This window comes from Prosopis cineraria, unplaced genomic scaffold (genome assembly GCF_029017545.1).
Source record: "Prosopis cineraria cultivar Desert tree isolate PC_DT_omini unplaced genomic scaffold, ASM2901754v1 PC79, whole genome shotgun sequence".
NCBI lineage: Eukaryota > Viridiplantae > Streptophyta > Magnoliopsida > Fabales > Fabaceae > Prosopis > Prosopis cineraria.
In genome coordinates this window covers 38,205-60,979 of record NW_026555406.1, presented here as the reverse complement: position 1 = coordinate 60,979, position 22,775 = coordinate 38,205, and the positions used below count along the sequence as shown (strand labels likewise).

General features: G+C 32.5%; 1 protein-coding gene and 1 long non-coding RNA gene across 2 annotated transcripts; both read right to left on the bottom strand.

Annotated features, from left to right (window-relative positions):
- Nucleotides 1-9,197: 9,197 nt before the first annotated feature.
- Nucleotides 9,198-11,858, bottom strand: LOC129295249 (uncharacterized). The gene is made up of 2 exons (XR_008589543.1): nt 11,370-11,858; nt 9,198-10,632 (listed from the first exon to the last, which is right to left on the bottom strand). It is a non-coding gene; the product is annotated as an uncharacterized LOC129295249 (long non-coding RNA).
- A 1,641-nt stretch (nt 11,859-13,499) lies between these two features.
- LOC129295250 (uncharacterized) lies at nt 13,500-15,503 on the bottom strand. The gene is made up of 4 exons (XM_054933745.1): nt 15,464-15,503; nt 14,632-15,108; nt 14,028-14,135; nt 13,500-13,840 (listed from the first exon to the last, which is right to left on the bottom strand). The coding sequence occupies exons 1-4, from the start codon at nt 15,501-15,503 to the stop codon at nt 13,500-13,502; spliced, it is 966 nt and encodes a 321-aa protein (XP_054789720.1).
- Nucleotides 15,504-22,775: the final 7,272 nt, after the last annotated feature.

The following is a 22,775-nucleotide window of genomic DNA, read 5'->3' as shown; positions in this document are numbered from 1 at the left end:
TCTAATAAAAAAGATGGAGGTCTTGGCATCAAAAATCTCAAGAATCACAACATTGCTTACATTATGAAGCTTTGCTGGGGTCTCATCACTACATCAAATTGTCTGTGGGTGTGTGTCTTACAAGATAAATATAAATGCAATAAACCTACTATACCTATAGTTGTTAAACCTAGTTCTTGTTCTTACATATGGAATAACATTTGTAAATCCTGGGATAAGTTTATGACTCATGTTAGTTCGAAGGTGGGTAGAGGTGACCAAATATTGTTCTGGTATGATAAATGGTCCCCTCTCCCTGACCTTCTCATTAATTATGCTTTCCATAATGCCAACTCCATTTTTCATGCTAGAGTCTCGGATTTTCATAATACCACAGGTGGTTGGAATTTTGATCTTTTAAAACACTACCTCCATCTTGATATCATTAGACAAATAGTTGTTATGCAACTTCCTAACCATCAAATTTAGGAAGATGTTCTTGTTTCGAGGCCCTCCTCTAATGGCAACTTCTCTATTAAATTTGCTTACACAGCCATTAATTCTAAGAAAGATCAAAATCACTCTGATATCTAGTCCAAGATATAGAAATGGCCCACCTATGAAAAAAATTAAATATCATCTCTGGAAAGCTGCATGGGACCGTCTTCAAACTAACTACAAGTATACAAATGGCAATATTCCACAACCACGATCTTACCCCATGGGTTGTAACTCTATTGACTTTTCCATCCATATTTTGCACGATTGCAAGGAAGCTAAAGAGGTATGAAAAAAGTTAGTGAATCCTACAAAACTTAAATACTTTTTCATCTCTTAATGTACAGGATTGGATAATTTAGAATGCCAAGAATGAGGCAGGCAATTCGACTGCAAGGAAAATTCCTTAGAAGAGACTTTTTGCCCAAGTATGTTGGAATATATGGAAAGCTAAATGCAAGAAGATTTATTCTGAAGATAATATTCTCGAAATCGACATTGCCTTCTCCTATACTCAACAAATTATTAATGATCTTAAGCTTTAATCTAAGGTCAACTACTTGAACAAGAAAGATAATAGACACGAAGCTAAATGGAGCCCTTCTGAACCCAGTTGGGTTAGATTTGACATCGATGGCTCAGTCAATACTAATAGTGCTGCTGCCTGTGGGGGCATTATTATAGATGATAAAGGAAATTGGATTAAGAGATTTGTCAAAAACCTTGGATACTATCCAAGCACTACAGCTAAACTCTAGGGAATTCTGGAAGGCCTCAAACTTTGTTGGAATGAGAATCTTCCTAAGATCAATGTCCACTCTGATTCTTTAGAGGCTTTATTACTCATCAATAATATCTGCTATGATAATCACCCTCTATCTGTTGATTATAAAAAATATTAGGGACCTCATTATGAGAAACTGGGTGGTCACTTTTGATCATGTCTATAGGGAAGTCAACAAATGTACTGATTTTCTTGCTCATATGGCGCCTTATCATAACTTTGATATATGCATTTTTTATAACCTACCCCCCGAATGTAATAGCCTAATGGCTATAGATATGACAAGACGTTAGTCTCTTACACAGGTTTCCCGTGGCCTTGTATTAAAAAAATCAGAAACCCATTGCATATTTGATCATCATGGTTGACTCCCGCTAACAATGAGAACTTCAGCAACAAGTTCGTCATGCACTCATTATCCTTCAGCCTTATTTCTTATAAGATAACATTCCGAATGATCAGCACAATGACTCACCCAACCATTGGGATAGTTTTGATCCAATGTAGGCCTCCATGGCATCGCCGTACGAAGCACTAAATCTTCCTTATGGTCATCCGAGGCTAACATGGTTGATTGGGTTTTTGGTGATTTACAGAATTTTGAGGGGCAATCAAAGGCCATGGAGGTTGGATGTGGGATTCAATGGGAATATGGTAGCGTGGTTTTCTGATTTTTAACCTGCACATTTTAGTCAATTTGCATAATATTTAAATTACAACTAAGGAACTAGGCACCACAGACATTTTAGTCATCCATCATCAATTATGCAAGAGGGGATATGAGGCTTCCTGAATGTATCTAACAATTATTAGGTAGGTTGTACAGAACCATTCATAAAAATATGATTTTCACATTAAACTCCAGCCGGCAAAATAACCACTTGGTCATTCTTTAAATCCAAACAATTTTAATTCTCTAATTTATGTTGAACTTAAATTTTGATGATTACAACAACATATATATTTTACTTTTGTAGAGATTTTAATTAGTGTTTAGTGGTAATTAAGGGTAAATGATCTATATGCTTAATCTTTATTATCTTATCCAAAGTTCTAAGTTTCTTTAAATTTATTATTGGCATAAGTACTTGGTTTCCCTCCAATTCCTTCTTGAATTTATCTTGGGTATTGAAAAGTTTTAATATGAATTTAATTATGTTGTTATCACTTGGAGTTTACACTTGAAGCTTAAGAGTTTTGAAAGATATTTGATTTTAATCATTAATCTGTATTTTCTCCATATCTATTAATATACAAATCCGTTTAATATGAAACTTCTTTCATTCCAAAATATACTTGCAAAGCTTTCCAAAAATATTTATTTCATTTAAAACATATTTTATATTAAATAGATATAAGTTTTTAAAGTTGGTTGTTAAAGCTTCAAATTTTTCAGAAAATGTTATTATCCTATGTTCAATATTTTAATCATATCTCTCTTGTGTAAACCAGAATGTCACACATGATCAAAATACACAAATCTATTAAACATTTTGACATTCCAATTTTTCAAAAAAAAAAAAGTTATTATCCTGTGCTCACTATTTTAATCATATCTCTTTTTTGTAAACCAAAATGCCACACATGATCAAAATACTCTGTTAAACATTTTGAAATACTCTAGAAAAAACTTGTGCACTCAAAGTCTATAAGCAACCTAACATGATATTATATTTATAGAACTCAAATATGAGTTTTATAATAACTATTCCCAATCAAATTTATTTAATATTTCCAAAACATATGATGTGTTATTCAGTATTAGAAATAGAATCTCAACTAAATAAAAGATAATATTAATTATCCAAAACAATTAAGTTAGAATTTAAGATTTCAGATGGTTAGATATTAGTTTAGCCATATCTAATATTAATGGTCAACTAAATATTTATTTATGTATTTTATGTAAAATAAAAAGATAGGAAAAATTAAGTATACGCCTTACCCGCGAATTATAAAAAATGCAGCCAAGTTTGTTGTAATTTGTAATGAGGGTGCAAATATTAAAAAAAAACAAATTAGCACAGAAAAAATGAGGTCTCTGATAGGTCGTGGTTGAAGCAAGAAGAAGTAGGGGCAACGGAAAACCAGAGGAAGTCAGCCCAGCCACACAAATTATACCTCCCTTCTTCTCCAAAATCTCCGAGGATCGAGTTATTGTAGCGTTTTATTTGGAAATCTTGTGTTTGTCCTTTCGGTGTTTGATATTAATTTGTTAAGGCTGATCATTTTGTTTAGATCAGTTACGGGACTGGCTTTTGGATTATAACAATTTTTGCTATTCGACTAATTGCTACATAAACAAATAGGATCAAGAGGCAAAGTAAGAACGAGCACCCTGACTGATGCCATGATTGTTGTCCAATGTGTTTGAACCTGGAAAAGAAACAATAAAAAGAGGAGGATGACGAAGAGGATGACCAAAAGGCTGAAAAAGAAGAGGATGACCAAAGAGCATGGCTTTGTTGGAACAGGACAAACCAGAGACAAAGAACATAAAGAATTTAGCTTTAGCAAGCACGTAAGATATTGGTTAGTCCCATAAACATTTAACCAGTTTCATCCTCCCACATGGATCACCTTTTGGGAGCCCTTTTTCTTCTTTTTAAATTTCTGTAGTTTAAGGATGAACTTTGAAAACATAGAAACTTAGTTATAGGAGTGAAAAGATAAAATTTAAAATATAGGGACTTATTGAGAATCAATGTAAAATATGGGGATTAAATGGTTAACTGTTTCCATATCAGAATGATCAACAATTTAATCATTTAAAGTATGTTCCCCTTATTAGTTGAACGTGTTTAGTATTTGAGTATTGGAAATATTATTAAAGCTAGTGTCTTGTAACTGAAACTTTAGGCATAATTCTTGGAATATCCTAAAAGACTGAAAGACAAATATTATTAATAGAGTTATTGTTACAGAACACAAAATGCTGAAGCTAAAAGACACACCAAGAGATTTGGCTCAACTTTCTCCACCAATACATAGCAAGCCTGGTCATTGGGCTCCTTCACCTTGAATGGTTTAACAAATATACAGTATCATGCAACTAGATAGAGAAATAAAAAGACTAGTTTTGAATGGGACAAATTTCCAAATCCTAACTAAAAGAAGAACCACAGTGCTGAAGTGCCATAGAAACTGTGCTCCCAATCCCGTTGCTTGATAGATGATAAATGGTGTTTTATTCAGTTTTCATTCATAACTAAATAACCAGCCTAACCAGTTAACTACCCTCAAAATAAAAAAGATATCTTCAATCAATTGGACTTGCATAAAGCTACTTAGTTCAACATAAAATAAAGCTTCTTCAATTTACAATCAAATTCTATAAAATCAGCATCAAGGAGATGGATATAAACTATCAGAAAAGGATTAAACCCGCAGACAAAGGTACTGCAGATACATATTCATGAAATGGGTATTTTCGTCTCAAACCCAGTATGAAAGCACCCATTATCATCGAAAGAACCTTATGTTTTAACACACACATATATAACTCAATGCTTTAACTATTTGCACATTTGAATTTTTTCATGCATGACTGTACTATCAACTGTGCTCTAATGGATCACTCACCCACCTATTGCAACCAAATATCACAAACATAGATTTAGAAATAAGTTAATGTGCTGGAAATATGTTTGAAACATGTAATAACCTTAAATATATATATATATATATATATTTAACATATAATAACTTGTTTAAGGATATATTTTATTTATATTTGAGATAGTTATACCACTATGAAAGGTCGGTAGAGTGGAAGAATACAAATAGGTAGCTTGGCGCACATGACTTTAACAAGGAGGCCTTTGGTGCAAGAAATTCATAAACTTGAGCAAAGTGGAGTTAAGTTTGAGATTATTGATAAGGGACCATTTCTGGCTAATGTACAAGCTCGTTCTTCTTTAATGGATCAAATTAAGAGCGCTTAATTCTCATATCCAAAATTATGTAAGTTAAAAGAAGCAATCATAGCTGGAAGTAGCACTGAGTTTAAAATTGACCAGGAAGGAATATTAAAGTGCAAGGGTAGAATTTGCGTACCATAAGAGGAAAACTTGAAGCGATTTATCATGGAAGAGGCTTATCATTCTGCATATACCGTGCATCCAGGAGCAACTAAAATGTATCAAGATTTAAAACAACTGTATTAATGGGGTGGCATGAAAAAGGATGTGGCAGACTTTGTCTCATGCTGTTTGACATGCCAGCAAGTTAAGGCAGAACATCAGAAGCCAGCTGGGCTACACCAAAGATTAAAAATACCAGAGTGGAAATGGGAAAATATCACAATGGACTTTATTACTGGGTTACCTCGCACTGCTAAGGGGTATAATTCTATCTGGGTTATTGTTGATAGACTGACGAAATGAGCTCATTTCATTCCAGTAAAGACAACATATAATGTTGATAAATATGCTCAATTATATATTGATGAGATTGTGCGACTGCATGGGATTCCAATATCCATAATTTCTGATAGAGGTCCTCAATTTACTTCTCGATTTTGGAGATCTTTCCAAGAAGCTTTAGGCACTCGATTGGATCTCAGTACTGCTTTTCACCCGCAAACTGATGGCCAGCCTGAGAGAACCATTCAGATACTTGAAGATATGTTAAGATCTTGTATTTTGGACTTTGGTGGCAGTTGGGACCGTTACTTGGCTTTGATAGAGTTTGCTTATAACAATAGTTATCAATCTAGCACACAAATAGCCCCATATGAAGCACTTTACGGCAGGCAATGTAGGTCTCCTATTGGATGGTTTGATGTTGGCAATACTAAGCTTTTGGGACCAGATTTGGTGCGAGATGCCATTGAGAAAGTAAAAATAATTAGAGAAAGATTAATAACAGCTCAAAGTCGATAGAAGTCTTATGTTGATAATCGACGTCGGGAGTTAGAATTCATGGTCGGGGATAAGGTATTCCTTAAAGTATCTCCTATGAAAAGGGTAATGAGATTCGGAAAGAAAGGTAAACTAAGCCCAAGGTATGTGGGTCCATTTGAGATTTTAGAAAAAATTGGTGCAGTTGCTTATCGTTTGGCGTTACCGCCTGAATTATCAAGTATTCATCCAGTATTTCATGTATCAATGCTACGAAAGTATTTATACAACCCTTCTCATGTGATAGAAACTCAAGGAATTCAAATATCCCCAGATTTATCTTATGAAGAAGTTCCAATGGCTATCTTGGATCGACAACTTAAGAAGTTGCGATTGAAGGAAATCACTTCGGTGAAAGTGCTATGGCGTAATCATTCTCAGGAAAAGTTACATGAGAAATTGAAGCCGATATGCATGCTAAGTATCCACACCTATTTGAGGATTAAGGTAAGCACAAATTTAAATTCGGAGGACTGAAATTTTTTTTAGGGGGAAAGAATGTAATAACCTTAAAAATATATATATATATATATATATTTATTTATTTATTTAACATATAATAACTTTTTTAAGGATATATTTTATTTATATTTGAGATAGTTATACCAATATAAAAGGTCGGTAGAGTGGAAGAATGCATGCTAGAGCAACTGAAGGTCCCAAGTTCGAATCCCCGGTGTAACAAATGGAATTTTTACTTTGCTTGGCTCTTCTAAAATTACCAAAACACCCTTGCTCCCTCAGATATATTTTCTCTTCTCTCTCTTATCTAAGTCGGTTTTACAGAGTATGAGAAAGTGGTAGAGAAGTCTAGAAGGTTGGTGCACTTCTTCTCTTCGTTTTTCTGTGCCTTGATTCCCTTTCTTGTTTTTGGTGGCCGCTTATGAGAGTGGAGGACGTTGCAGCTCTGAAACATCCAAGAGGTTCACTGTCATATTTCCTGGCTCTGTTTTTTTTCTTTTCGTCTGCTGTTCTGGTTGCGTCGCTCAAGTTCGGTTTACTATCAGAATAAGAAGCTAAGTCGCCGGAGAAGTTGATGTGCTGTCAAGGGCTGGGTTGTCTCAGCTGATTCGATTCTCTTCCTTCTGGTGAGTGGAGATTGGCGTACATCCCCTATTTTACTGCAAGTTTCGTTTTCTCCTTCCATAACGTGTGGCAGCGTCGATTTTCTTCTCTGTTCAGTATTTAAGGACCTTCTTTTTCCTCCTTTGCTGTCCGTCGCTGCCTGGGTCAGTCAAGTTGAGGTGAGGAGTTTCAATCTTTGTGTCATTAATTTTGCTGAGTTGTGCATGTAGGCTTCTGTTGCTGTGCGTAAGAATATAAGTGCTGTGTGTGTACGTGAAATCGCAGAAGTTAGTGTGTGTGCCTTGCTATTACTTCTCGGTTATGTGTAGTTATGGAAGCTTCAAATTTTTCTGCTGTCACCTGTACTGATACGTAGAGAGGAGAAGGCAAAAAAATTAAGCAAAAAACCCATTTGAACTTAGTAACAATATATGATAAATGTGGGTTGGGGCTTGAAATTTTAAATATTCATCCTTCCTTGTGATTACATGTGCATACATAGAAAGGAGTATTTTAAATTAAATGGATATTGTAGTTGTATAACCAAGGAAAGTAATTGAATTAGTGATAATACTTGGACCGATTTCAAATCATAAATTTAGCTTTAAATTTCAGACGAGAATGGTTAATTTGGAATTGTTTCTAAAGACTGGGAATCTATGGAATGATTTTTTTTATCTTGATAGGGGGTGAGGAAGAACGAGACCCTGATCAGAATTAAAAGAAAGGATATCCTTAAGAATTTGAAGTTCTGACGAGTAAGTGAATAGCATTCCATTTAATTTAATTTAATTTATTTTTATTTTTATTTTTAATAGTCTTTTTCCTGAAATATTTTATTCTTACGAATTATATTAATTTTGAAAATTATGAAATATCAATGAAGGAAAAATGAGTTATGATACGTGCATTTATTGTTTTTAAAAATGTATTTTCAAGATTGATGAAAGTATTTTTGTATGGTTGTTAAGCTTTGGAATGTATTGGCTAATCAATTACTGCAAGTTTGGTATATTAGCCATAAAAATATGATTTTTACAAATTTTGAGAATTGAAACAGTTCATGCGAGTTTGGCATTGAGAATGGTAATTTTATTACAGCAGTAATTATTCTTCTCGCATATTTGAAACGTAATTTTTAAGAGGACTCAAAACAGAACACTGTTGCTAACGGCAGTTCCGTTAGCCCGTAGCGCGCTGTGGTTAAACACTAGCTAGTTTGTTTCATGAGTTTTATTCTCACGTTTGGTATTCGTGGGCTTCGTACCCGCGTTTGATTCCGTGGCTTGAGCCGCGTTTAGTTACTTACCCTCGTAGGCTGTGTGTCCACGTTTGTTTCGTAGCTTCGGCTGCGTTTGATTACTTATCTTCGTGGACTGATGTGTCCGCGTTTGTTTTCGTGGTATAAGCCGCGTTTGGTTATTTACCCTCATGAATTGTGTGTTCACATTTGTAACCTGTTCTGTTGAGTTCTCAAAAATTTAAATGTTAATTAATATGTGTTTTCAAAATTTACTTGATTTTGACTAGTAATTGGTATCATTTGAGTTATATGAGAGCAGATTGACTTCTTTTAGCATGATAACATAAATTGTTTTCAATTTACTTTTATTTTATAAAAATGATCATGACTTACATGTTTATAAATTTTGGTGGAATTGTTTTAACTATTTGATACTATTATTAGAGATTATTGATTAAAATTTTAAGAATTTTTTTGGGAATGTTATTCACTGAAAAATTATTTTGACCTCAGATTTGTTAGCTGACACTGATCCCACCATCGACCTCTAAAGGGCAACTAGCTATAGTGGGTAGACCTTTTTAATTGGTATTGTTGCTTTAATGTAAATATTGTCACGTCCTAAAATTTTAATGTGACCAACATGCGATATATGTACAAATTCACATCCCCTAAAGCTTCAATTAAGAAAAGTTCCGAATTAATGTATCAAATTTTACTTTTCACATAAATCAAAATATCAAACATTTTTTTTTAATTTCTGCAGCACCACCCCTAAAGGTAGAGTCCTTCAAAATTTCTACAACAAAAAGTTTACATCATATATCCAACAATATAGAGCTTTGCTTCTCAGCAGCACATAATTAACATAAAAAAAATCAAGACCCTAACTATAGTTGATGTGGAGCACTCTAAATCGAACTTCCAAAAGATCCTACATAAGTTTTTGAATTTTACATGAATAAGATGATATTCTCAAAAGTAATCTTCTATTCAATTCAGTAACAAGCCCATCAAAGATCAGCAATGAGTACGAAATCAGCTATGGTATCTGAGGCCAAATAAAATACTTTCCAGTGAATAACGTCCCGACAATAAATAATTGAATATGAATAAAAAGAAAAGTTTGAAATAATTATGTAAGTTAAATAGATAACAATTTTCATAAAAATTTAATAAACTTCAAAATAAAGTGGCTCTATAAAATTTTAAATAAAATCTTAAATCATTAAACTATCATAACAAATGTTACTTGATTTCAAGAAAGCACATAAATGATATAAATATTTATAAATAGTTTACTAAATAAAAACCAATGGAATATAAAATCACCAAATAATCAAATTCACAATTTTAGGAACTTATCAAAACAATAAACAGACGTGGACACACAATCCACGAGGGTAAATAATCAAACGCGACTTATGCCATGAATACAAACGTGGATACACAATCCACGAGAGTAAGTAACCAAATGCGGCCAAAGCCATAAAACAAAAATGGACACACAGTCCACGAGGGTAATGTTAACCAAACGTGGCCAAAGCCACGAAACAAACATGAGTACGATGCTCACGAATAACCATTCCTCCGTTCCACGTGCGTTGGCCATCGCACGGGGCTAGCACCTCCTATAAACACCCTGCTAGCTAAGTATACCATGGCGTGTCAAGGGCTAACAGAACTACCATTAGCAACCAGTGTTCTATATAAAATCCCCTTGAAATTCATTTTCAAACATGCGAGAAAATCATCACTTTCAAAATAAACTTTTCTCTTCTCAATATCAAACTCGCATGAACTGTTTAAAATATCAATCCTTTAAAATATGAAGATTCACAACTAACGTTCCATAAATTCCTTCACCCATTTCCATGCTTATCTTTATTGAATAAAAGAGCACTAGAATTTATAAAAGCATTTCTGCCAATCTTATAAGTATAAATCATAATAACTTCAAGAGCTAAAGCAACTTAATCAACAACATTAATCAATGCTAGAGTGGCATATGTTAATGACTTTAAATTATTAAAAATAATAGTTGATAAAAGAAAATTTTCAAATATATAAATTGATTGGGACATTATCCACTTACCTGTAATACATTCAAAGCTCAAAACTCACTTCTTATACTTCAATCGAGCTACCCATCTTACAAACACCTTATAAAACATAATAAGATCTTAATGTACTTTACTTTTGAATCAACAATTTCCTTTCCAAGAGAGCCTACTCAACCAAAATTAACTATAATAACTTTGAAGTTTTTGGACCACAATTCACACATAAAAGTTTTTTCAAAACACTCAAGCCAAAGTTAACTACTCAATTAACATTTAATTGCTTCTTAAGCTTTCTGCCCTACATTTAATGTGTAACATTCTAAACTATACAATAGAACTTTGTAATCTTTAATTCTCTTGCCCAACAATTTCCAACATCCAAATATAACTTCTGAAACATTAACATATCTTACAAATTATCCGCCATAAAACCCTCGAGAATTCAAAACTCAAATTAGACCTCAATAACAATGTTATGGATGCATACTCAAGCAAAATTCTCTATTTTATCAAACATCTCATATGCATCAAACTTCAAACAAATACCAAGCCTCTTGCTTAATTTCCTTTCCAAAATTTCCCCATATTAATATTAAGATTACTTACGCTTCGTAAGTTTCATTCTTTTAACCAAATCAAAATAAGCTAGTTAAAATTCAAATCTAGACTACTTCATTTAGCTTCAATAATCTAAAAATTTCAACTTGCCCAAATCCCTCCTTCTCTATTTGAGCATACCAGCACAGCATAACAGAATAAAAGAAAAAAATCATAATCTTCATCATTGTATCACACGCACAAAGACAACAAACAAGAAGGGAGAAGCTCATACGCACTTGAAACAGAGGAAGACGATGAATGAGGGGCTCGATGGCAATACCAACAGTAGTGCACCGATAGAAGAAAGGATCAACTCTACCCCACGCAATCGATGCCGGTGAGGAAAAGAGGAACGGTCTTTGATCTGCTACAGCGGTCAGGGAAGAAGAGCAGAAGGAGATGGCAGAAAAACCTGAACGAAGTGAAGCATAGGTAGAGGAAGGTTGTGGCAAGCCGAATCCTTGCCACCCACGCCGGTGACGCTAAGAACAGAGGAGGGAGAAGGATCCGACACCCACTGTCAACAAGGGCAGTTTCTTAGCTGACACAACAGGGAGAAGGCCGATAGTCACTTCGTCGGGACACCTTGCAGCGGCGGAAGACGATACACCACTCACCAGCGAAGGAGGAAAGCCAAGCAAGGAGGAGAATGGAGGCTCAAATCTGGATCTCACTCTCTCTCGCGTCTCTATCCTCTGTTTCTGATTCTGATGGACTAATGAAAACGAAAAGAAAATGGTCTAGGAAAGAGAAAAAATCTGATTGCTTTTGAGGTTAAAATAGTAAATTTGCAAAGCTGAAACCGACATATAAAAAAAATCTCTTCTTTTTTAAAAAGTAATTTGACCTTGTAGACCTTGTACCTGATGCATATTAATTATCAATGAAATTCCACCAAATCACATACTTTCCCAATAAAAATAATTTTTTTAAAAAATTAATATAAATACAATTAAAAATATTATTTTATATTTTAATTTCATTTAAAAATTTTGAATTATTACAAATATATAGTATGTATGTCTTTTTGATTTGAAAGAAAGAGTAGATGTTCCACATAAGTTCTTGATGAACTTTATTTTTGGTTTGTATATTGATAGCTGGCTGGAAGGAGCTACGCACCTGAATTATACTGTTATTTGTAAAAAAAATTGTTGTAGAATTTTCAGGAGATCCTAGTTACAGGGGAGGTTCTGCCGAAATTTCTACAAAAATGTTGACACTTTCTTATGATAATGAATTTAAAGAAATTATTTAAATTTTCATATGATTTGATTGAATTTTGCCTTTCTTAAAAAATGAAATAAATATTCACTTGAAGGCTTATAGGAATGTGAAAGTGATTCACACCCGTGCCGGTCATCCTCTATTTTGGGGTGTGACAAAACATTTCTTTTTGATTCTCATATACAGCTTCAGCAATGTAGTACTCGATCATAATTCAACCATCTTTTTCACAATGAAGAGGTAAAGATCCATATAAACTAAATTGTTCAAGAGTTCACATAAGCATACAATAAATGTTCCCAGCTTGTCTAATAAAGGTTATGTTTGCCGGGTCGAACTAAAAGACGCCTCACAAGAAATGTCGAATGCATGATACTATAAAGAAGTTCGACTTTTAGGCATCCAAACATGATTATGGGTACCAATACCACAGAACATAAGGTAGTAAAAATCCACCTTTTGCCGTCGAAGTATGTAATGTAGAAGCCACTGCAATATGCCAACATCATGAATGATATGGCTAAGCAAAGAGTCAGCAATCCAGTCATCAGCTTTCTAGGTAGAGATTTGTGAAAATCATGTTCCTCATATCTTGAAGTGAGGACAGACAAAAAAGCCACAAATGATATTAAACTTGAGACCAATGCAAGAGCATTAGATATTGCAAATGTAAGACTTGTTGGATTACTTGCATACTCTGTTATGCCGAATGCAATCGAGAACATTCCACTCGCAATGAGTGATGAAACTAGCATACAAGAACTTGCAGTGAATTTCATCCAATCCGCTGCATGTTGTCGTAATTTAGCATGCTCTCTACTGAATAATTGTTGAGGAGTTAGGCCTTCCAAATTTCTCTTCTCAATATGTAAGGGCAACACAATCTTCTTCACCTCCTGCCATATTAAAATGTTACTTAGAAAACATTAATGCATCGATATAAATTAAAGCAAATACATATATCTAATATTGAAGATTTTGTGATTTCAAATTGCTTGAATCCACATTTTTGAAAAGGATGCTAGAAAATCTAAAATTAATCACCGAAAGCACATAAGGGCAAACTACCTCAAACCATACTAGCTCACATATCATTTCAAATGCTGCGCCTGTCACCAACTCAAATCTATTTGATGGTGTTACTTTGCGGCAAGATGCAATATGTTATTCCCATCTTCTATATCGGTAAGTGTCAATATGACATCTTTGATTGGACCAATGTCATGGATGAGGTTCATGATTTTTGGATGTCGATATAGCACTGCGATATGAATTATCATTCTATTTCTATTGTCCACCTCCCAAATCAAATCTGGATACTTCTTCAAGAGCACAACTAAAAACTCAAAATTTCCAACTTCAGCAGCACCAAACAATGGTCCTTTGATTATTTCTTGTATATCTACCCCAGAGTCAACAGTATGCAGAATCAAATTCCACAGCTTACCAACCAATTGAAGAGCTTTAGTCTGCTTCATACCTGAATCATATATATAATTAAACAAAAAGAAACCAAAAGCTGAATAAGAAAAAAATACAGCACCCAAGTTCATTCCCTTAATCAATTATTGAGTCAATAAATTAAATTGGTAATTACAAATTTTAGCCACTGCAATTAGCATTACTCTGTAGATAAAGTAAAAATATTAAATGCTTAAAAATATTACCACTAAAACTTGAAGTCTTCTTAGCTAAGACATGCAAGGCTGTCTCATCCTTTTCATCTTTTGCAAGAGCTAAACCTTCCAAATTATTTAATAAATCCAATGCTATACCTATAAATTTTTTAAAATTGTCAGAAATCAGAATTGATAATACCAAAAAAAAAAGTTATCAGTATAATATGAAATATAGAGATATATAAATGGATATCAACATCAAAGACTTAAAAAATAAACTGTCCACTTGAAATTGAAAATTATGTCATGCTTGCATTAAAATAAAAATTTCATATTACACTACCATTCAATTTTATTTTTTTCAGCTTCGTAGCTTTTTTTAAAATATTAAAAATATATTACATAACATTTACCAAAAATGAGTACATCACCAATAGTCTTTAAAAAATCACAATAGTCTTTAAAAAAGACAATTAATATTACTTATATTCTTTTTCTAATTGTCATGATTATATTTTCAAAAATTAAATAAATAAATTGAAATTTTAAATAATATTATTTAAATAAGATACACGACACAATTTTGATAGAATATAAATATAATTATGAATTTAACGCACAACAATTCATGTGTTAAGGATAATAAACTTACCAACAATATCATTTTGAATGCAGATGAAGAATAACTTCCTCCGATCGACATCTTCAAGTGTTTGTTTAGTCTTGTTATATAGATATGATGTCATTTGACGTTTTCCTTGTATAGCCGCAATATGAAGAGGAGTCAAACCTTCTCTATTCCTAATTCCAGGCAGGGAAGGAGTTTTTTGCAACATAATCTCAACCATCTTTATGTTTCCTACTCCAGCAGCTAAGCAAAGGGCAGTGTTTCCCTCAGAATCTTGTAATGCTAAATCATCTTCATTCAAATAATTTAAGAGTTGCTTTACAAAATGAAAATGATTAGCTCCTGCTGCCAGATGCAACATTGTTGGGTGTCCTTTGGCAATGCCGGCATTTACCAACATCCTTTGATGCAACAAAAAGGGCTGTGCATTTTCCCAATCTCCTCTCAATGCATACTTCATCAAGGGCACACAAGTTTTGAGGTATATCTTTCTTGCATCCCCTAAAACAAAGTTAAACATTTTAGCTTTATGATGTAGGAAGGAAAAAGATGTAATTTTTATATATTAAATTAAAGGGTTAAGAGTCATTTTAATTCATAAAAGTTTACAAAATAATTATAAACTTAATAAAGGTTAATTTTATCCTTAACCTCAAAATCTTATTTCCTCGCGCCCCTGTTGTTAATTATTTTTAGTGGGGCCTGATCCATATTTTTTAATTATGTTTTTACACCTCGCCCCTCTCTCTCTCATCCACCTCTCTTCTCTCTCTCCTCCTCACTCTCTCTCCCTCTCTCCTCTCTTCCCCACTCTCTCAACGTCACAATATGAGCTCCAGTTCGTAGTTCCCTTCACCAGCGCCGTCCTCAACATCATCAGCTACTTCCTCCATCATGCTCACGCTCTCACTGTCGTCATCAGCTAAGCTAAACCCAAGCTCTTGTTTGTTGATTGTGCCTCAAGCAAGCAGGTCCTCGATGCCATGTCCATGATTCCTCTATATGTACAAGGGGCGATAAGAGTTTCCATTCACCATTAAGATTTCTCTATGCCTTCGACCCCCCCCCTCTTCAAAGTGCATCTACAGCCCTCATCACCACCCTCAAGCTCTCTCTCCATGGTTCACCAGAGTGCATCTATCACCAAAAACAACATCATCTACATGAGGACGTAGAAAGCTTGTCCCTGCCATGCAACTAAACCTGGGATGCATAAGGCGTCCCTATATCAAGAGGCTTGACTCGTGGGTTTCTGGGCATGAGAGAGAGAGGGAGGGAGAGACAAGTTAGAAGATGAAGGAGAAGAATTCGAAGGAGACGAGTTCGGAGGAGACAAGCTTGGTTCAAGCTTGACTCATCAGTGTTCAACCCACTTGAAGCAAAATAAAGCAGAAGAAGCAAACTAGAAATAAAGTTCTCGATCCTCTCTAGTCTCTATCAATCTATCAGCCAAATCATCATGAACCCAATGAGGTCATCACTCCTAACAGAGTCGAGCGAACCTTATTAGCCCTCTCCTCTCTCGCCTCTTTCTCCTCCCTCACATTCTCTCGCTCCCCACCACCCAAGTTGCTTGCTTCAGAACCAGAGCAAGAAAGTTTCGAGGACGACAAGTATGGCACTGTGTGGGCGGTTTAGGGTTGTGTTTGAGCTTAGGTGGGGCCATGGTTCCGACACTCATCATCACCGTCAACAGCTTCTGTCTTCTCGACACTCCGAACTCCATGATCCACTGCGAAGATCACGAAGGAGCAAGGGCGAGTCTTGAGAAGATGTATGCATGCATGAAAGAGGAGGAGAGAGAGAACTCCGCCACCATCAACCCCTCCTCTTGATGTCCATCTGTGATGCCTCTCAAAAGGAGTCATAGTCGGAGTTTTCGTCGAACGGGATGATGAAGTTGTGGAGACGAAGGTAGCCTCCGGTACCCATAGTTGCAAGATTCAAGCTTAGGTAGGAGAAGTAGGAGCAATAGAAGGTGGCTAGCTAGTTTATCTATCTGCCTAGTGCAAGGAGGCGCCAATACTATCTTCGTTATTGTTGTAATCAGTGGAAGCACCAGCAGGGCCCGAAGAGGCTGAGGAAGGACCAACAAGTGCACCGTTGCTGGCTCCCGAAGCAGTGTAAGGCAGCAACAAAGGAAACGAGTTAAATTAACTTGGTGTTGCTCACCCTGGTTTAGTCTGGTTTGGCGGTGCTAGAGGAAGACAAAGAAGAGGGAGAGGGAGGAGACAGAAAATATTTTTTATATTATAAAAATATTAAAAATAAATTATGGGACTCACTATTAAATATTTTATAATAAAAAATATTAAAAAATTCAAATGCAGATCTACTTAATAGAGAAATAATGTTAGAGGTACACAAGATCAATTTTTTAAAATTAAGAGACAAAATTAACTTCATATTAAGTTTAAGATTATTTGTACACTTTTATTTATAGAAATAAAAATAATTTTTAACCCAAAATCAAAAGCACTTTACTACTTCTATGATTTTTTTCCCCATAATATAGAACACAAACAATTTTTCTTTTGAAAGACTAACGTACTTAATATTATTATGGAAAACCAAGTATATTTTTAAAATTTACAGTAAGAATTTAAAGAAGACGCGTTTTAGCAAAATCTTTGACAAATTAGGCGAGCGTGTGACTGTGTGAGAAATAAGATCCCATATTCTTCCCTCTTTTGTTTCCACTACTAAGCAGATAGATGTTCATTGCCATATAAACTCAAAGAATATAGTGAATAAATAAATAAAGACTTCTGTATATATAGCAATACATTACAAGATTCCAGAACACGCAAACTTTAAACTTAGAAATTAAAATTTAAGTAAAATTTATGTGCAATCACAAAATAACACGAGACGTATAAGTTATTTGAAATTGTGGAGAAAGGGAAGGGTTACTTGTATCTTCCAAAAGAAGAGAGGAAGGCATCCGCAATGCTTGTGAAACGTGCCTCTGGCTCTGCTCCTGAGTTTGTGGAGAATTTGTCGGACCCAAAATTGAACTTGCTTCCATTACAATGAGAATAGCAACCTCCTCTTGCTTGTATTTGCTGCGAAAACATGAAAATTAAACATCTGTATTGATTTAATATTATTGGAACTGATTTAATGAGCAAAGGGATCTATGTAATATCAGTTTCAAAGAAATTAAACTCTGTTCAAGCTAACATGTGGAGTAAGAGGACTTGCTAAGTACAAAAGAGACTCTGCGTGCTCATGGGCACTACAGACCAGTGCAGGAAATTCGGGAATTGGAACTACTTTTTGAACATCACAAGCACGTATACTGATGATCAAGAATATGATATATATTCACTTTAATTTGCCATGCAGAACCATATTCCTGAAAGCAAATTTATTGTGATGACCGAAAATCATTCCTCTATAAAATCCAAATAAAGCATTTGGATACAATCTAAGCTCAAGAACGTTATTTCACAGCTTATATTCATAAACTCAAGGCAAAAAGAAAGTCAACATCAAGTTTGTTGTAAACTGCAGCCTAATTTATACTGGAGAAAAAACAACCACCTAATAATATCGACATCCTATCACCATCAAACACCATCAAACAACAAGGGTGTGGATGATCATAGATATATAAAACAAAAAACAAAAAAAAAACCAACAACAACATAAACATGGAGTCATGGACACGAGCCATACTTGTATACCTATATGCTCAATCTATAGTTTTCCTACAAGCAGAGTTACAAGAAAAGACCGAATCCTATACGAGAAGCGACTTGGCTGCCTCAATAACTCGTGTGAATGGATGGTTATCCTTCAAATGACCACTTAATGATATTAAAAGGTTCAGCACAATCAGTATAAACCTCAGCTATTCTAAATAGCAAGAAAATTTTTGAAGGAACCGCCCCATCAGCACGTGGAACTCTCCATATATGCTGGGCGAAGTTTGATGGAGGCACAATCAATCAATGGAAGATTCAAGAACAGAATGTTTCTACCAGTTAGCGCTAACGACTCCCCCAACACCAGATTGCACAAGAATCGATGCCGATGCTTCAGCAGGTTCCTGGATTTTCAGAAGAGTTACGTTTAGGGCCAACGACTACTATTGCTGCAGAGATACAATCTATTATTCCAAGAATAGCGCTTACTGCAAGAGCTGAAAAGAAAGGTTTCAGAGTCACTCGGCTTGAGTAAGAGCTCGGAAGTGGAAAATAATAATAATAATAATAATAATAATAATAATAATAATAATAATAATACAGAAAGAAAGAGCAATGGAAGAAAGATAACATGAAGAGAGCATAGGGAAGGGAGGAAGAAGAGGAAGAAGTCGTACAGAAAATCTCCCGCAATGGCAGACACTGCCCTCACTCTCCTGCTGCAACGCATAACCGCTTTTTTTGTCATCTCGTATCTGACATCCTGTGCATCCGCCACCTCCCTCATGGCGCTCTGTTCACACCCTCTGATTAGTAGCTACTAATTATGTGTAAAGAGCATGTAATCAGAATTCAAGCAGGCGGGATGGGAATAGGCTAAGGCTTTGGACATTTGTTTTCTGTTTTTCAAAATAAAAAAAAATTCAAAAACGTGTTTAGATTTTATTATTTTTAAAAATAAAAAATATAAACATTTCAAAACTATTTTCATTTATTTTTATTTTCATTTCAAAACCATTATGATTAACCATAGATAACCATCACCAGTTAACATTTGTTTAACTCTAAAATTATTTTCAAATTAATATCTTCAAACAAATTTTAATTTTTTTATTCAGTTTTTTTCACTCTTCTTTTTCTGTTGTTGGGTCTTGCTTGTGTTCTAAAAGTTCAAAATATACTTTTTCTTATATTTTGATCGCTGCAAATAAAAACTTCAAATCTATATGTATTTTCAAATTAAATTAATTTATTTAAGCTTTACATTAAATTTTAGAATATTTTCTTATTCCTACATTGCACCTAGTGCTTTACTAGTTTATATATAAAAGTAGGATAATAAGTTACGAGTGAATGTTACATGTCTTTTTTAGCTATCACAAATTGTGATACATGTCCTTTTTGAGTATTCCAAATTATGCAACACATTCAATTTTGAAAATAATTTAATATATAAAATATAATAAATCCTAGATGGATTGGCGGGAAAAAAATTATGAGTTTAAAAATTTCAATTTCAATCATATAACACACATATATTTGAATTCATAAAAGTTAACTCCTTTTTTTTTTTTGCCTAAAAACATAAAAGTTAAATTTACTTTTTTGTTGGTTTCTTAAGGTATCCCCACAGTCAAGAGCTATGAGACTAATCTCTCAAGAAATTTGTGCATTATTTAAAGAGTTATCCTCTCCCAAGAGATGCTCTTCATATACAACTCTAGGAATTAAATTATGGAATAATACTTAAGAGGCTCAAACTGCTATCATCCGTGTTACACTTACTTGGTCATTTTACATATTTATCATACTCATTATATAATAGTTTGTTTGTGGTGATGATGGTGATGATGATGATGATGTGAAAAAGAGTTGTTGGTGTGTGGAATTCTATTTGTTCTTATCAAATTTAAAAAAATAATACTTTCAGTTAAACTTTGAATATATGTTAAATTACACCCGATTAATTTTAAATGACGTTAAAAAGGTGTTTAATTAAAAACACAATTCTATCAAAGCATTTTAATATTAATATATAAATTGGTAATTATTCACTCCAATAATTTTAAACTTAAGTCAAATATGAATAAAATTGTTTTTAAAAAATTAAACTTATCATAATTTTCAAATAATATAGACGGTAAAATGTTTCTATCAAAATATTTTGATATTAATATATAAATTGATGATAAATTATTTTAATAGTTTCAAACTTAAGTTATATATGTATAAAAATTGTTTTAAATAAATTAAACTTATCATAATTTTCTAATAATATAGATATTAAAATAGTAATAGATAAAAATATTACTATCTGTAAAATGTTGTCAATATCATTGGGTAAGTTAGTCAATTTATTTATTATTTCTTATACACTAAATTTTCTTCTTTTGTCATGTTAGTATAGGGGAATAGGGCGAGCAACATTATGTGTAATTTTATGTTAAATTATTTTATAATTTAAAATTGAAGGAGTAACATTAAAAAAAAAGAGAAAATGACAATAAAATTTGTCTAAAATATATAAATGAAAATTTAATTCCTTAAAATGTCATGATTTTTCTGAAATTTTTAGGGACTTTTCTGTTATTAATAAATTTATATAAATTATTAAATTGTCCTTGTTGAAAATAAATGATTCTATCAAAAGAGTTGTTGGTGTGTGGAATTCTATTTGTTCTTATCAAATTTAAAAAAATAATACTTTCAGTTAAACTTTGAATATATGTTAAATTACACCGATTAATTTTAAATGACGTTAAAAAGTTGTTTAATTAAAAACACAATTCTATCAAAGAATTTTAATATTAATATATAAATTGGTAATTAGTCACTCCAATAATTTTAAACTTAAGTCAAATATGAATAAAATTTTTTTAAAAAATTAAACTTATCATAATTTTCAAATAATATAGACGGTAAAATGTTTCTATCAAAATATTTTGATATTAATATATAAATTGATGATAAGTTATTTTAATAGTTTCAAACTTAAGTTATATATGTATAAAAATTGTTTTAATAAATTAAACTTATCATAATTTTCAAATAATATAGATATTAAAATAGTAATAGATAAAAATATTACTATCTGTAAAATGTTATCAATATCATTGGGTAAGTTAGTCAATTTATTTATTATTTCTTATACACTAAATTTCTTCTTTTGTCATGTTAGTATAGGGGAATAGGGCGAGCAACAATTATGTGTAATTTTATGTTAAATTATTTTATAATTTAAAATTGAAGGAGTAACATTAAAAAAAAATGAGAAAATGACAATAAAATTTGTCTAAAATATATAAATGAAAATTTAATCCCTTAAAATGTCATGATTTTTCTGAAATTTTTAGGGACTTTATTGTCATTAATAAATTTATATAAATTATTAAATTATCCTTGTTAAAAATAAATGATTCACAAGTTTTATATAAATATTCATAATTTTTCTTCTTATATTCATAATAATACAACAACAAATAAAAAATTTAATATAAGAAATTATGATTTACTATTGTATTGTTGCGAAAATAAAAAAATTATAAATATTTAAATAAAACTTGTGAATCATTTATTTTTAATGAGGACAATTTAATAATTTATATAAATTCATTAATGATAAAAAAAATTTCTAAAAATTTCACAAAAATTATGACATTTTGAGAGATTAAATTATTATTTATATATTTTAAAAGGGTTTTATTGTCTTTTTTTAAAAAAATCACATTAAAATCTTATATATAAAATTAAAAAAAGCAAGAAAGATATATCTTAATCTAATATTTTTTAACCCCATATAATATTACGTTATGACGGGACTTGACAAGACATGATTGTTTTCCTTCAACAAGTTTAAACATCGTGAGAACGAACGCATCACAATCTTTTCGCATCGTACGACAGAAATAAAGAATCCTTACACTACAGATGTTCAACATTTCCACCGTGGACCTGATCCCTACTTGTCTGAATTTCTTTGACAGAGATTTACATTTTTCTGGACGCTTATTGTGCATTAGCCCGTTATTATCTATTTGTTCCATTTGTGAATTCTACCCTTAATGTTAAACATTCATAATAAATAAAAATTAATATTTATAATAAATATATGAAAATTTAAAACTAATTCAAAATAAAATCAAATATAAATAAAATAGATTGTATGATATGTTATACTCCCTCCATTCAAAAAATATAAAGCATTTTTTGAAGAGTTGGATGTTCAAAAAATAAGGCATTTTTAATCTTTTGAGGTGTAATCATTGCTGTTTTTTTAAAAGTGCTCCTATTGATAATGACTTTATATTTATTATAAGGTGTTTAATAGGAGTAAATATAAAAATATAGGGTTATTTTAAAAGTAGGTAATTATTTTATTGACGGGTAAGATTCAGTTAAAATATCTTATATTTTTAAACGGAAGGAGTATATCATAAAAAAAGTAAGAGTTATACACATATAAAATAATAAAAATAAAAATAAGTAAGAGTTATATATATGAATATAAGTAAAAGTTTA

What these genes read in the sequence shown, in the direction of transcription:
- LOC129295250 (XM_054933745.1), bottom strand. Translation starts at nt 15,503, where the DNA reads ATGATGGAGGAAGTAGCTGATGATGTTGAGGACGGCGCTG. An exon ending in TGATGTTGAGGACGGCGCTG is followed by an intron (nt 15,109 to 15,463) that starts GTGAAGGGAACT and finishes ACTTTGTTTTAG; the next exon opens with GGGATGCAAGAAAGATATAC. An exon ending in CATTCAAAATGATATTGTTG is followed by an intron (nt 14,136 to 14,631) that starts GTAAGTTTATTA and finishes AAAAATTTATAG; the next exon opens with GTATAGCATTGGATTTATTA.